This window comes from Chaetura pelagica, unplaced genomic scaffold, assembly GCF_000747805.2.
Source record: "Chaetura pelagica isolate M959 unplaced genomic scaffold, ChaPel_1.0 scaffold79, whole genome shotgun sequence".
In the NCBI taxonomy this organism is placed as follows: domain Eukaryota; kingdom Metazoa; phylum Chordata; class Aves; order Apodiformes; family Apodidae; genus Chaetura; species Chaetura pelagica.
The window spans coordinates 4,991,113-5,007,153 of NW_009969339.1; the positions used below are offsets into that span (position 1 = coordinate 4,991,113).

The window sequence follows — 16,041 nt, forward strand, 5'->3', positions numbered from 1 at the left end:
GAAAGAGTCTCAATAATTTAGAAATAGTAACAGTTAACTCAATTGTCAGAACACCATGCTGCCCAGCCCCTGCTGAGTTTCCATCCTAACATTCATGGGCTCCAGAGGAGAATACAGCTAACTCCTTGTGTTTATTTTACAAATAAGTCTTCCTGAAATGCTCTCTTTCTACACAGAAACTTATAAAAATAATAGGCATGCATGAAAGAAACAACCCCCACACTGAAAATGTCTTAGTGTATCAAGAACACAGCAGAAGTATAAGTAATCTGAGCTTCTCACCAATGCTGCTACCCTGATTAGTGTGCAACTACCTTACCATGATAGTATGGCTCAGGAGCACAGTTTGGAAGTGAACCTCCTACCAATCCCCTTTTACTGTGCTCTGGTTCACAGCATAGAAAAAGTCCTGACAGTAGTTGAACTGGATTCCTTTGCAGTGAAATTAAAGTAAAAAATGTGCTCTGGAAGTTTGCTAACAGTGCTCCAACTGCTAATAGGTGTATAGACTGCCGGACTAAACCAGAGCTAGTTCACAGCAGGTGCTCCAGAATGGTTACAGTGGGGCTGACCTTACCAGCTTTCCTACAGAGCTACTCCTATTAGTCTACTTGCTAATTTACACAGGGCTGTAGGGTATGAAAGTTGACCCAGCAATTTGTAAGCTAGGCTGCAGGCCCTTGGGTGGATCTTCCTGACAGCATGACAATAACCAGCTCTCTTCTCCAGAAGCTATACCTCTTGTGCTCAGCAAACTGTGAAATTTTGAGCTTGTCTTGAATTGGGGTTTGCTCCTCTTGGTACAGTTTTTTGCCTTCAAAGAGTGGAGGTCGGTGAAAGTACTACATGGGTGGAAGGACTTGCAGTTGAGGGCACAAGTGGAGTGTCACGGGAACTGCACATACCTTTCCTGGCTTTGCCTCAGTCTCTGTCTCTCTGGGAGTGGCTTTGGATTTAGTTTCTAAGCACTTACCAACGCTCACTGTACCGCCCTGAGGTTTTTCAACAAATAAAGTGGATCTTTGAGAGTCGTCACGTTTCTCTGTGTCTTCTGGACCTCCTTCTCCAAGAGACCATACTGAGATGCAGAGAGAGAGAGAGGGAAAGGTCAATCATCTGAGTGTGTTTTACTCCCTCCAAAATACACTTACCTGAACTTACTAAACTCTCTAACCCTATCACCTCTCCAGATGTCCTGAAAGATACTTAAGTTTTTGTTCACACTGACATCCATTGCTTTGCTGTCACATTGTGTACAGCTCCTGCAAGAATGCTACCTCTGTGGTGACAGAAAATGAAACTATTGGGGAGGAAGAGAGGGAAACCTGATCAGCCAGGATGGGGACTGAGCAACTCGAATGGCACCAGCATTCAACCATGAGTGCTTTACAGAGGCAATGCACAAAGACCAGCTCTTTGTTTTTCAGAGGAGGTAGAAGTTCTGAAAACGCAAACAGCTGTAAGCACAAATTAAACATACACGATGCATAGATTCAGTGAGTTTCTCTCAAGCCCAGACTCTGTCAATTGTACGAGCTATTTTTTCCCCTTTGTCTGCAAAATAGGGCAAGGATTAAACTTATTTTTGAACTTTGTTCTCTTCTACCAAGATAGATATATAGAGATTGGAGATCAGCCAAAACCGTGTCCTGCCTTGTGCCTTGGCTGATAGAAAAATAGTTTGTCATATGGAAATGATTGTATCAAATGTTCAGACACAGCACCTACACTTTCAGAGATTTGGATTTTGGAACTGAAAAGGAACAACACTGCTGAGAGAAGCAGCAAGTGAGCCATCTCCCCAGGGCAGAAAATTGTGCCAGCACAGCTATGCCTTCCTGTTTTTTCTGCTCCTTGAACAGCCCTGGCTTTGTGCTCTGCAGTTGTATCTTGGCTAAATACATGCAAAACTGTGGGCTTATTCCTAACAGAAAAAGCAGGGAGAGCAAGGCAGTGAACATCTGTCCGTTACCTGCTCCCTTTCTACAGAGAGGCAAACCATATGTCTCATATTCCAAGTGAGAACTTGCACAGCCCAAATACCACACCTCCTTTTTTATTGAGAAGGTATTGCCAGTGCATAGGGGAAACTGAGAAAATCCAGTGCTGCCATGGTAGTATGGAAGAGCAGAGCAAATGTGGAAATGTACAGCTATAATTAACAAAGCCATCTGTCTCTTTCAAATCATTGCTGAATCTCCCTTGTTGTTTCAGAAGTGAAAGTAGCTTTTTATAGCTTATCCAAAAGTCTTTTGGTTTTGGTTTCGTGACGAGCATAAATGAGGAACCAGTCACAGAACACTTCTCACTTAGTCAAACCCTGGTCTTGAAATTAAAAGTCCCTTTCCCTGCCGTGTATTTTTTGTAGACATTCATTTCCCAGAAATCAGAATTGTCTTTCTACTATGTAGAAATTACTGCTACAGGAAGCTTTTAACCCATGAACATTTCCAGCAGTCATGAATGCAACATGACTCATGACAATCATGGGAAAACACAACCAAACTGTTTTTATTATCCTTAAGTCTATTAGGAATTTTAAAAAGACATAGAGATGCTAGATAGCTTTGCTGTAAAGTCTTTGCCTTTCAGTCTCTTAGCGAATCATGGGTGGTGTGCTTAACACCCTTATGTTTGCTTGTAAAATGTTTCTTACGGGTAGACGTTCATGTATATACACATATATGAAAGCATTTATACTGACATACATGAACATAAATATATATATATAGATGTGTATCTATATATACTCTATGATCTAGAGGTTTAGATTATGCCAGTATAATATGCTGGTACGTTGGAACAATGTAAGAACAATGATAGTTACTGATGTGAACAGAATGATGTTACAGTGACCTGGTGACTTGCAGTGACAAACCCAACACGACACAGGGTGAAATGGAAAAAAGAGATTAATTAATGGAAGAAGCCTACACAGAATCATTAACTTGGTACCACATCAAATAACACCTAATATTATCATCACCTTTAGATATTAACATTTTCCTATTTATTAAACAAACAGAACAGAACGCAGGTTGGACGTTGACCTGGGGGACTGGCATAGGCAGCTATGCCAGGTCAATAACCATGGTTGAAGTACTTGCTGCTCAGTTTGTTCCAGAGGCTGCAAATCCTGAAACCACAAAAGTGGGTGTAGTATGCGTTACCTGCCAAGGTAGGAAGAAAGAGGTTATGACTTTGCTAAGGTTTCCCCACCATCCTTTGAGCTGTGAGAAGAAGCCATTTTCCTACAGTCTCCTGGGCCCTGGGTGTGGGATTCAGGTAAGCCAATGTCACCCTGTACGCTGAGGAGGAAGGGAATAACTGCATATCTATCTATGTAGAAACAGGTATAGATAGATAGGTATGTATGTATGCGTGAGCCTTATTTCACTCCTTGTTTAGCTGCTAGAAACCTATTTGTTCTGCCGCTTAAAAGCACTTCAACAGTTACAGTTTGATACTGTATAAACACGGGAAATAAAATTAAATATTATCTTTAAGAAATAAAGTATTGTTAGTAATTTAATTATGTAAATTTTGGAGTATTTGTTTATGTTTTTCAGGAGGTCTCACCTGAATCTTTTCTTTCCGCTGGCTTAGGCATCCCATCTGAAAGGGAAGAGCAATTTAGATGACACCAGCTCAGAGATCACAAATGAACTGACCTCAGGTTTTTGGGATTTTAAGAACATTAATTATTCATGCAAAAAGTTGGACTAGATATTTAGGCCCATGCCTGTGAAGAACTACTTGAATACCAGAAAAAGGAAGTGAATGGCTGAAAAAAAAAAATATCCGATTTTTTTCCCCTTTTCATCTAGAAAATCTAAATTAGTTTGCTTTAATTCCCATTCAAAGTTTCCTTTTTCATGGTTCATATTTAGGAGGGTTCTGTGAAACTGTTATCTTACTCATTATTTGTGTCATTCCAGATAACTGATGAGTTTATGTTGCTGAATATTTATCTGAGGGGACAGTACTTTTAATTATTTAAATAGTCTATTTATTTATGTAGGTTAAGCAAAATAACAATAAGTCATTACAATTAAATTTTAGGGTTTTGTGATTTACAGTGTTATTTATATGTTTAGCTTTTACCAGCGAGGACTAGTACTGCAAATCAATGTACTGCTACTGAGTTTACAGGTAGCATTCAGCCTAAAGTTAATAATACAAATTCTTTTGGGAGAAATCAAGAAAAGGTGATCATTTAGGGCAGTGAAAGTAATTAAGTGCATGTTTCTCCTTTGATACACTGCAAAGCATTTTCTAGTGTTTGAAATCTCTGTTCCATCCACAGCTGATTTTTTCAAAACATACTAAGCAAACGATGGGGAAATTTTGCCCATGACACATCTATCATGATGGACCCCATGCTGTTGTTTTTCTTTTCCTACCAAAAACCAAAGGCATTGCTGCCAGCTTGGCAGCAATGGCTTGGAGCAATGCATTAAAACTGCCTTGTAGGTCATGTGGCCTAAGGTGAGGTGATAAACAATTACCTGTTTTGAAGTAGTAAGGCACCTGTTTTATTTGTAATGATGGAGTTTGTTCTTGAGGTTAATCTTAAAAATGCTCTCCATGTTTGTTGATAGGAAAAGAGAAGGAGAGTTGCTTTCAGAGCTGCTAACTGGTATTTTACCTTCCAATGGCAGAAGTTCTACCAAAGACCTCAAGACAGAACTGTAGAGGAACTTATCTGATATGAAGGTCTTGTGCTTCTGAACAGAGATTAATTTAATGTAGGGCACTTAAAAAGACTTTTTCTCTAATTATTATGTTTTTATTTCAGTCCAATGGTTTAGATTTTTTCTTCATTAACAGTCAAGAGAAAAATACATACATACATACATACACACACAAAGCACTATCACAGTCCTAACCTGCTGGTGGAGAACTAACTGAAGTGTCATCTTCATCTGTGAAGAAAAATACAAATAAAAAAGTACATAAAGAAACTGAAAGCACAGATGATCATCTGCTTTAAAACAACTATGTGAAAATATAAAACCTGCAAAAGAAAGGGAAAGAAATCATAATAGTCAGAAGCATTCACAATGGAAGTTTCAAACTGATGAAGAAAGCTTTGCATAATTCAGTAGCTGAAATGGTAAATCTTAATGTTTCAAGCAAATAAAAGAACAATGAGATGTGGACTGTGATCTTATATTAAATCATGAGTTTATATGAAAGTTGCTGAGTGGTTCTGTTTGTTAGAGAAGTAATCAACAGAAAATACAAAAAAGCCACAATGAAACCAAGGTCAATCACATATCTGACCTGAGGAAGATGCCATTTCTCTGACGTCCATGTCTGCAATTAAAATGTGCACCACATATGCATTCAGCATCATTAAGGCAAGATATGAAACAGTTAAAAGTAGTCCTCTGTATCTAAACATTGTAATTTGTGTATTAAAACATTAATTTAAAATGCAAAGAATAAACAACTCATTTTTTTCCCATATTAGAGGAGAATAATTTAAATAAAGACAGAACTATTATTATCAGAGTGGTTTTTCCTTTTAATCACGCTAAAAGTTGACCATCATCAGGTATTAAATCATTGTAAGTAATTGTTTTTCTGTATCCAGGTATTTTAAAATGTTTAATCTCATAGAATACATTGAAGCATATGTTTATATACATCAACCCCCTGAAAACATATGGAGCTGGCATTAAACCTGAAATGCTGTAATCATGAGTATTAGAAAACCAGAATAAGGTAAAGATTATTTTTGCAAGAGTCGCCTACATCTCTTTGAATTTTATTTCTTGACTAGAAACCTCAGAGTATCAGCAAAAAGTCTTTGTGGCTTAAAAGCCTAATGGTTGCAAAAATAATTAAAACTACCAATGCAGCATTTGAAAGGCTAGAATAAGCTAGATACATTTAGGATTTAATACATATGTAATGTAAAGTTAACATAACTATTTTTCTGATATCAGAAAATCATCTGTAGAAAATTTCAAAGTGGAGAAAAAACATCTGAACAAAAAGAACTTCAGAAAAAATATTGAACAACGTTTTTAAAGAGGGGCAGTTAATTGGTTGTTTTTTTTTTTCGATTTGGGTTTCCAGAATCAAAGTTTATCTGTGAGTTTCTCCTTTGATTTTGACCTTAAAGGTATAATTTGTGTATATTTTCTCAAGAACAAATGTAGTAACTATGACAAAAACCCATCTAAAATATAGTTGCATTTTTGTAAATAGTACTCATTATTTTTTTTATGCTTACTCAACCACTGAAGACTAATTGAAAGTCTGTTAATAGGATTTAACTACTTAGCCATATTATTTTACTCATTCCTTTTTAATTAAACTTCTTTTTTAAAATCCCTTGGGGAGAGGTTGTCAGTTGTAAAAGTTAGGCCTACACATGCATAGCAAAAAAATAAATAATGAAAGAATTTTTTTAGTGGAAGAGTTGTCATCATCTGCATCATCCAATTGCATAAGCAGACATTGAAAGTGTTGATTTACAGTTGAAGCACTATACTGATAAAGTCAGGTTAGATTTTTTAACATATTGTGCTATCGACTAAATGAAAGCAAGTCTAAGTAACTCCATTGCAAATCTTTCTCGCATTTCATGAAAGAATAAAGTGTACTTCCAGCTCTTTTTATCAATAATGTCACTGTAGTGCTTGGTGATGGCTTGAAGAGATACAGAATATTCTCTCTGGCCAGAAAAACGGTAATTAGAATGAATCAGCATAAAACATTTGATGTGATGCACCCTACATGATGATATAGATAATCATACTATTAAGGGACTATCTATTTGACTTTTCTTTAAACATTTGCAAAGCTGAAACAACAAAAAGGTGCTATTAGATTTGCAGAGTGATTGCTGGGTTTTCACCAGTGTAATCTATCATTTTTCAAACAAAGCATTAACACCAAACACAAACAAATCAAACATCCCAGAGGTATCAAAATGAAAGCAGAGTTGAATGTACTGTAAATGGAAAGAGTATGAAAGAATGGATGCTAGTAGGATTGTTCTGACAAATGGGTAATTCTTGATCCATCACTGCTTATCTCAGCCTTCTAGGATGAAATGATCTGACTATTGAATGAATATTAAAAAATTGTTCAACAGTTATAACTGATTTGCTTTCTGTGATGAACAATTGTTTATGTTACCAATAAATCCTACCCAAAGATAAGAAAATCCCCAAAATACCAGACCTCGTGGTACAACTATCGTAAGTTCACTGTGCTTTCTGCAAGTAAACTTTTAATAAATATGTTTAGCAATCTGATGTATGACAAGATCTCTGTATAAAGAAATCACTTTCTTCATTTAACAGTAGGTCAGTAGGATGCATTACTCTATAAAAATTTTTGTTCTTTGACTTCTATTCAGCTATGCCACATTTTCATTAAAAATACAATATTTAACTTCATTCCCTTGTATCTAAATGATTGTATTAACTGAGGACCAGGCCTCTTGAGGTTCCATCAGGAGTACAGTCTTCTTGCAGGAGGAAAGAACACTCCATTATATAAGAAGTAGGTGATATAAAACTTTCTTATACTCACAATCAGTGTAACCTCAATATTAAAATTTCTGACTGCTGACACATCAGGAGTGCATAAAATTTTAGTCATTATTACTGATTCATATATGAAGTTCCAATACAACGAATTTTAGACCTTCTACTTTCCCTTGATTTGAAATCTATAAAAAAAAATAATTGTAAGCTGATATTCTACCATCAGTCACACTATTGATAAATGTAATGTTTTGCAGAAGTGGCAAATTCATATTAATCTATTATTTTACTTTTGTCTTTTTTTCAGCTGTTTAAAAGAAGACTTGAAACCCTGTGTCAATGTCAAAAGCCTGATGCTACAGAAATGGACTGGAGAATTTTGGAGTTTACTCCACTAGAGCACTGTCTCATACTTGGTTTAATCAAGCTAACAGATCTGGTAAATTAATTAATCTTTCTTTGTTGTTGTTCTCTGCCCTCATTTACTAGCGACCATGGGATCTAGTGTGACAGATATGGCAGGTGTTCACAGGCAGGATGGTGAGCACTGTTCTGCAGCTGCAGGTGACTTCAAGTGCCTTAACATTTACCTGTGCTACTGCAAACTGGAGCAAGTGTTCAAGGCTAAACGCAGGAGGTGGATAAACAACACAAAGAGTGAACTCTTTTCTTCATTGTGCATTAAAAACTGGAGAAGAACTCAACCAACTGGCTGAAATATTTTACTTTATGCTGCAACTACTGAGCCCAGTTTAACCCTTCTGACACTGAGAGGTTAAAATTCAGTTGCCTTCAACTACTGATCTGATTTTCAAAGAGTAATCAGAAGTCCCATCAAGGGGACTTGTGCACTATGGAAATGGTAAATGAAGTACAATCTTACAGCAATGGAAGTTTTAGTAGAGAGATGAATGGACAAGTGAAAGCTGGAGAAATGGAAGGATGAAACATGCAAATATTTTAGTAGATGGTTGGATGGAACCTAGAAAAAAAGATATCAATAAAGCGTGCAGAAATTTTAGTAGCTCCCTGGATGGCTGGATGGGACCTAAAAAAGGAATGAGCAAATTTATGTAAAAATTAAATTATTATTCTAGCAAGTGGGGGAAAAAAAAAAAAAGCAATATTCAGTGTGTAAGATAATCCTAAAATTAAAAACAAAGGCATAAGCCTTTAAATGGGATGAGCATAGGGTAACAGTAAATTTTGTGAGATTTCTGCTGCGTCACTTTTCTCTCTGAAAATAAAACAAATACTCATATACATCCTGATTTTTTTGCAGCACCACTTCAGATATTTTTTAAACTACAAATACTAGAAAATATTATTCTATGCAATAAAATTTCATTTTTCCTCTCTGACCTACTGATTTACACTGAAATATCCACAAGATAACATACTACCCTCCAGTTCTTGACAGAAAAGAACATAAATATATAATTTAACAAAAACACTGATTACTAAAAAAAAATAAGACAATAAAACAGACACACAGATGCACATCTTTTATTTTCCTAACTTCTGTTGTTAACTTTGTCTCAGAAATCAGGTGAACATGATGAACCACCTCATCTGTAATTACAGACCGAGCTTTCTTTCCTAGACACCAGGTTCCTGTCCAGCCTGACTGTGCTGCAGAGACCCTGCCCCGGGCTCCTACAGTGGGCTATTTCTTACAAATTCTCAGCAAGGAGGTCAGCGCTGCTAATGCACAGGTCCTGTAGAATTGCTGGGGAGTTCAAGTAAGAAGTCTTCCCCACCTCATTCCCATTCAGGAAAGTACCCAAATCTGTTGCTTCTGAAGCTACAGAAACAATTTTATAAATAGCTGACACAAAAACTAACCTCTAGGTGGTTTTGTCCTTGTTTATTTGCTGAACAGTTGATTTTCTAGTGTAAATGATTTTGGACAGATTGGAAAAATCTAACCTTTTACTGTTTTGTGAATTATGTTAAGCATTATAAAGATTTTTTTATTATTATTATTTTTTTCTGCTAGACAAACATAAAGGACTTACTCTAAGAAAATAAACCTTCCCTTCCTTGGTCATAATCTGCAATAAAACAGGAACTGGTAGGAACAATGGCACTATACCTAATTAAAAAACTATAAAACCACTGAGAGTCTTGCAGTGATATCTACATTGCTTTGCGACAGTGACAGTTTCACTGGAGCATGACAAAAGGTCATTCTCTCTACATATTGATATTCAGACTTGCACTGAAATTCTTACTGAGGTGGCTGCTGCCACCATGGACTGAAGCTGGAAATAATTCACATACTGGCAGCTCAAACAGCTTTTTTTGGCAGCAAAATCCTCTCAGGCAAGGTAAGTACCAAGCATTTTTCCCCTTAGGAAATACTTAGGCTCTTCAGTTCAAACCAGAAACCTAATAATGTAAAGAAAGATAATAGAAGTATTTGAAGTAAGATACCTACCATGTCTTCTTTTTTATTCAGTAAAATGAAGACTTGAGAGCAGTGGGGAAAATACTATTCATGTTCAGTTTGGGTACAAACATTTCTCTCATATCAAAATTAAAGCAAGCAGAACTAACTGCTGGAATAGCTGGAGGCAAGACCTTAATCTTTTTTTCCTGTCATTAGGCATGCAAATTATTGCTAAACTGTGTTTCCATCACCAAGATGACATATTTGATTACTCACATGAAATGCTGTGTGTCAAAATAATTGCTCAATGCAAAGATAGCTGGGAAAATATCATGCACTGAATCCTGATTCAGGGTTTTTGTTTTCAAAAGGGTGCTTGGATCGCACACTCTCAGTGTTTATATTTTGACTTTGCTGAGAAAAATAGCCATGCATGTCTTTGCCAAATAAATCTGCAAGTGCCACATATGCATCCAGTCTGTTTAAAAGGCAAGGAGGAGACAAAAAGCCAGGATATATTTTCAAGCAAGCCATTTCTTCATTTGCCATGGAAAAGCATAACTGTGCCGAATGAAAAGAAAGCATTGCATCAGTTGTAAGTCTGTTTTGACCTTGTTTAGTCTTTTATTGGACCAAAAAAACCGAAAAAACCAAAAAGGTTTGTTCATTTCAAAATAAGCTGATGAGATGTTTGAATTCTAGTTTGGCAGGGAGTACAAAAAGGAGTGGAATTTGGCCCAGTTCCCTCAAAACGTATCTTTGTAACAGGAAAAATTGCAAATAGAGCTGGAGTCTAATCTCAGTAGCACAAATATACATATTAAAAATGGGGCTGATTTTTACATGCATTGCTAGTGGAACAGTTAGGTGTTTGTTCCCAGCAGACAGTGCTCAAAGTCATTTTTCAGAATTTATAATGAGCTCAACTGCTGGGGTCACAAGGGGGACAGAAAGACAAATGTATGATTTCTTTTTTCAGATGAAAAAACTATTGAATTTTGCTGACAGATAAAACATGCAATATCAAGTTTCTGTGGTGGAATAGAAACAGCCTAGAATGACAGTAGGAGATTATCTGCTATATTTAAAAGCTACCAATGTGCATAGTATCTGAATTTTAGGAAGCCTGGTCAGTGTTAACTCCCTAGCTCACTTAAACATGGCTTTCTGTTAATGCAAATCACTTGAAATTTGATCTAATAATTAAAAACTTCATATAAATATTGTTGCTAAAGTGTCAGGCTTGTTTTCAGGAATTTTGAGGATACTGAAGTACCATCATTTCCTTGTGCTGTAGAAGTCATGCAGAAAAATGATCCAGGAAGCTTCACATCACACTTCTGCAACTTGGCACCAAAGTTCTGAATTGAAACTCAAGCAATCCAGCATCAGAACAGCATTTAGGAATGTTCTCTTTAATGCCCATTTTCCAAATATTATTTCAGACTCACCTTTACCCTTTCCAGTTCCATCCTCCTGTGGTGTTGTTTGTTCTGTGTAGGAAGTAGAAGTATATTTTTGAGGGGATCTTAAAGTAAGAAGAAAAACTTACACAGCATTACAGAAAACTTCAATATTTTAGGTTCTGCTAATGTTGAAAAACCAAAATTAAGGAATTACTGATATACATGTATATATAATATGCTGTTGTAATCCCACACATTTTTTAACAGTTCTGTGTATATGAATCCTTTTTTTATGTTTTGGATGAGTTGTGTAAGATTGATGTACCTGTACCCAGTGGAAGATAAATACTTGGTTTTTTAGAAGTAGCAATTGTTAGTCTCCTGTGCTTGGGCTGATTTACAAAAGTATTTGAAATGCTACTTATCATTGTTAATTTGAATGGATTTGGATCATCCATGGGACATTGCCAAATATTAGTGGTATCCAGAGCTTTATCACCCTAATAATTTTATCCTTAAAAAAAAAGTACAACACAGAGAAAGCGTACTGAGGGGTGTTCTTTATCATCATCTTCATCATTATCATTATAATATTTCCTAGGGTATTTTTTTAGTTTTCTTGATCAGAAGAGTTGCCAGCTTGTGCTCTACTCCAAGCAGGTGAATGTGAATTATCTTTGACCTCATATGTGTGAGAAAACTTAGACTGTATTTTCAATAAAATAAATATTTCTACACTTTTTCTGTTTCAGGATTTAATAGGATTCCTGTTCTCTTTGGTTTCCTATCTCATTTAATTTGCATACAACACCATTCAGAGACTTGTCGAGTCACACGAATTGTGCTGTCTTCAAGATGCAAATTCTGTATTCTATTGCCTGGGGATAATGACTTTCTGTGGTAAACTTACCTGTCAACTGCTTGATAAAACATAGGTTTGGATTAAGGTCAATGGACTAGAGTTGTCAAGATGGAGCTAAGATAACTTTTGTGCCATGGAAGAAACATCTGCAAGAACCAGTTTATATTATTATTATAGTGATTTCTTGTTCACATGTGCATAACCAGGGTCACTATGAAAATAAAATTTGAAATTTGGAAGAAAAATCCATGTTCTGAACTTGTGACAGGCTCCCAGATGCTTCTATCTGGATTCCCTACATTGCCAAGGTCCAGTTGTCAAGTTATCAATCTTGGCCAGATGGTCAAATCTTTTTCCTTTTTAAGAGGAATTTTTTATGCAGTAACACTTTCCTTTCCCAGTAGGAACTGGAATTAGAAGAATTCACTGTTCTTGTCTGGTGGTATAATGTCCATTTGAAAACCTCCTCAGGGTTAAGTATACCAACCTGATGGCTTGACATGTAGATCTAGAAGTATCTTTGACAATGGCTTCCCAAAAATTCCTGGTGTAATTCAAGATGCCAATTATGTCCAATAAACTATTCATGTGTTAGAGCATTTGGATTCTTGAACAACCAACTTCCCTCTTTGTGTGATAGCACTTGGTAATCCAAGATGACAGCTTCTTGAGTCAGGCAGAAGGAAGTTAAAAGTGACTGGCACTTTAAGATAAGAAATATCCCAGTTCGATCTGTGCCTAACCATAATGACCTGTTGACAGCCTTCAGGTTTTACAGAAGCATCACAGGTATGGGAAAAAGGGAGGTGGTTGTAGGAGTGATTTTGCATTTTAATCCTATGTATTTAATTAGAAAAAAAGGTGGTATTTAAAATGTTAACAGATGTTTTTAGTATAATGCTTCAGAGATATTATTCCTTTCTGTCTAAGTCTTATTTCAGTTCTACTTAAAAGTTAAGAATGCTGAAAAACATGAATTCATATACAAAGTATATCAGATAAAAACCTCAATGAACATTTAAAAATTAATTACTTTAATGTCAAATGTAGAAATTTCAGAGTTGCATGAAATACAACCATCATTAATGAAATAACAATTAACCTTCCTTACAAATACATGCAATGTGAAAGAGATCATCCTTCCTAACTGAAAAATAATATGTGGAATATTTAAATGCTAAACTTCTTGTGGCAAATGATATTACTGCCTTCAGACTTCAGCATTTTTAAGTGGAAAAGTTTATTCTTTAATAAAAAATGTCTCGGATCAGCCTTGTAAAATACCAGTTTCCAAGACTGTAAATGCAGTTTTAATACTTGGAGAGTATTTATTCTGTTTGGTATTGCTGTTTTGGTAGCTACAGAGAGAATAAAACTGGTTAAGCGGTTAAGTTAGACATGCATAATGTGTATATATATAAACCAGCATCTGACAATATAACTCAAGTTACTCAATGCAAATCAAAACCACAAGGCAAATACATGCCTAGCTTTTCCAACTCCAGCTGGAAAACTTTCCCCAACTTTACCCAAAGCCCTAGTCCTTGTGAATGAGTTTCACCTCACCTAACTTTGGCTTCCTGGAAGTTATTCACCCACTCCAACCCGCACAGCCAGATTCCTTGAGGCAATTGCCTATACAAAGACATCCAGCGATTTTTTGGATAGGTATTCCCTGACATGCCCATTGGATGAGCATGTCTGACCCAAGATGTGCTTGTTGCTTATAAGTGGAGCATTGCCAAAAAGCTTAGACAAGATGCCTAATCTTCAGATGGCTAGAATTAGGTGAAATGAACACCATGCTTGATTCTATCAACTTTACTCACAGTATACCTTGGAGGAGAAATTAAAGGGAATATTTTGTAAATTATTTGGTGTTCAGCATCAAAGAAGACAGAATAATTTAGCCACAGAATATAGGCAGTCATAATTTTCCTGTATCCTGAAGGACATTTGTATCATTATGCAAACAATAAGTATCTCGCAAGCAAAAACTAACTGAAAAAGCAACATGCAAGTAAAGTGAAGTGACAATATTTTATTAGGACAGGCTTTCTTACCATTCTTACTGTCCTCTCACTTTCAAAGGGACAACCAACACAAATCATATTATGGCTATGAAGTATCTAGTCTCATGCAACCATTGTTAGTGTTAAAGTGCCAATTAGTGTTTTTTGCACTAACCTGGAGGTGGTGGTGCACTTTCAGTTTCATTGTCTGAAAAATGAGGTAAGAAGACAGATATTGAGCTTCAAGTCAAAGCAAATATTTTTCACACATTTGGTATAGACTTCCTGAATTTGGAAGTGGTTTGGGTTCATTTAATATTTTAATGCAGTTCTCAATTTTTTTGCTTTCACACATGGAACATGTGGCATCTTCAGAGTGGCATGGTCAGAAGCCTGAAGTTTATGCTCTGTAAGAGAGGGTACTGAATTTGGCCAGTCTGAGGAGATATAATTCTCATAGAATCATAGAATCATAGAATTGTTTTGGTTGGAAAATATAATCTAGTCCAGCTGTTAACCTTACACTGCCAAGTCCACCTTGTCATGTCCTTAATCACTACATCTACACAGTTTTTAAATACCTCCAGGGATTGTAGCTTGACCACTTCCCTGGGCAGTCTGTTCCAGTGCGTGACACTACCCTTGCAGTACAGAAATTTTTCATAATATCCAATCTAAACCTCCCCTGGAGCAACTTGAGGCCATTTCCTCTTGTTACTTGGGAGAAGAGACGAACACCCAGCTCACTAAGACCTTCTTTCAGGTAGTTCTAGAGAGCAACAAGATCTCTCCCTGACATGCACCTCATCTAGCTGCATGCATTCTTATTAAATTATACAGGTGTGTCCCAATACATTTCAGGACCTTTTGGCAATTCCAGTTTAGGACAGTTCTGGAATATAATGGAATCCGTTTTGAATTTCAGGTTTGGGTTGGATTTGTTTAAGTCAATTGGTCTTGAACCTATCCTTAAAAGAATAAATTACCACATTGATATGCTTCTGACAGACAATATCCTAGGTTTAAGAAAACTTTCCATCAACTGTAATAATATCAGCTATAACTTGAATTATGAAGTGCACTGGGTCCATTAACTGAGAAGGATCATGCACAGAGAATCCAGAGACCTTTACCTCATATTCACCATACCATTACATCAAGAGTTCAGTGTTCAGTGCAAGCAGAAAGTATTAAAAAAACAAAAAACAAAAAAAAAAAGAGTTTAGCTGCTTTGCATAGGACGTATAGTATGTTTTGCTTTTCTTTTTTTCAGTCATGGCTTTTAATCTAAATCCCTTCCCTTTCAGATGTGTGACACAGAAGGCTTTATATCCTATTTAAAAGTTCTACTTTAGGGATGACCTGTTCTCCAATCTAAAAACATGAAAGCCAATTAGCTTAAGTTTATTTTTAAAGCATTAAAGGAAGCTTATTTTCAACCTGTAAAAGCCTTAGGACTCTAAACTTGTTGAAAATACTAATATTTATTGTAGATAGTGCATTGAATTACAGTCGAACTGTTTGCAACCAGAAAAGGTTTAAAGATTGAAATCCTTAACTGCAACAGTAGATGGTTCTTACTAACCTTTGCCATTTTATGGGTATTAACCTTTGGGACTCCACCTTAGGTCATATTCAGGAAATTTCCAATTTCTGTCACACAAAGATGTGAGTAACATTATTGCTTTGCACTTAGGTCTAAATATAACTAAATCACACTTCTTATTCTTAATAAATCCATTTAATATTTAAAAAGAAAGAATACTTTTAGTTCAATTATAATATTAAGCTGACTGTGTAGATTTGATATGGTTTAGGAACTTCCAGCCACATACTTAGATACTATAGCAAATCCTTGTAG

General features: G+C 36.0%; 1 protein-coding gene across 1 annotated transcript in view; it reads right to left on the reverse strand.

Moving 5' to 3' along the window:
• The window catches only part of MYBPC1 (myosin binding protein C, slow type), a 76,356-nt gene that overhangs the window by 42,101 nt on the left and 18,214 nt on the right, over nt 1-16,041 (reverse strand). The window contains exons 2-4 of the mRNA XM_010005808.1: nt 14,356-14,388; nt 11,352-11,393; nt 974-1,078 (exon numbers count right to left, since the gene is read on the reverse strand). Coding sequence (XP_010004110.1) covers nt 974-1,078; nt 11,352-11,393; nt 14,356-14,388 — 180 coding nt within the window. The remainder of the gene's footprint in view (nt 1-973; nt 1,079-11,351; nt 11,394-14,355; nt 14,389-16,041) is intronic.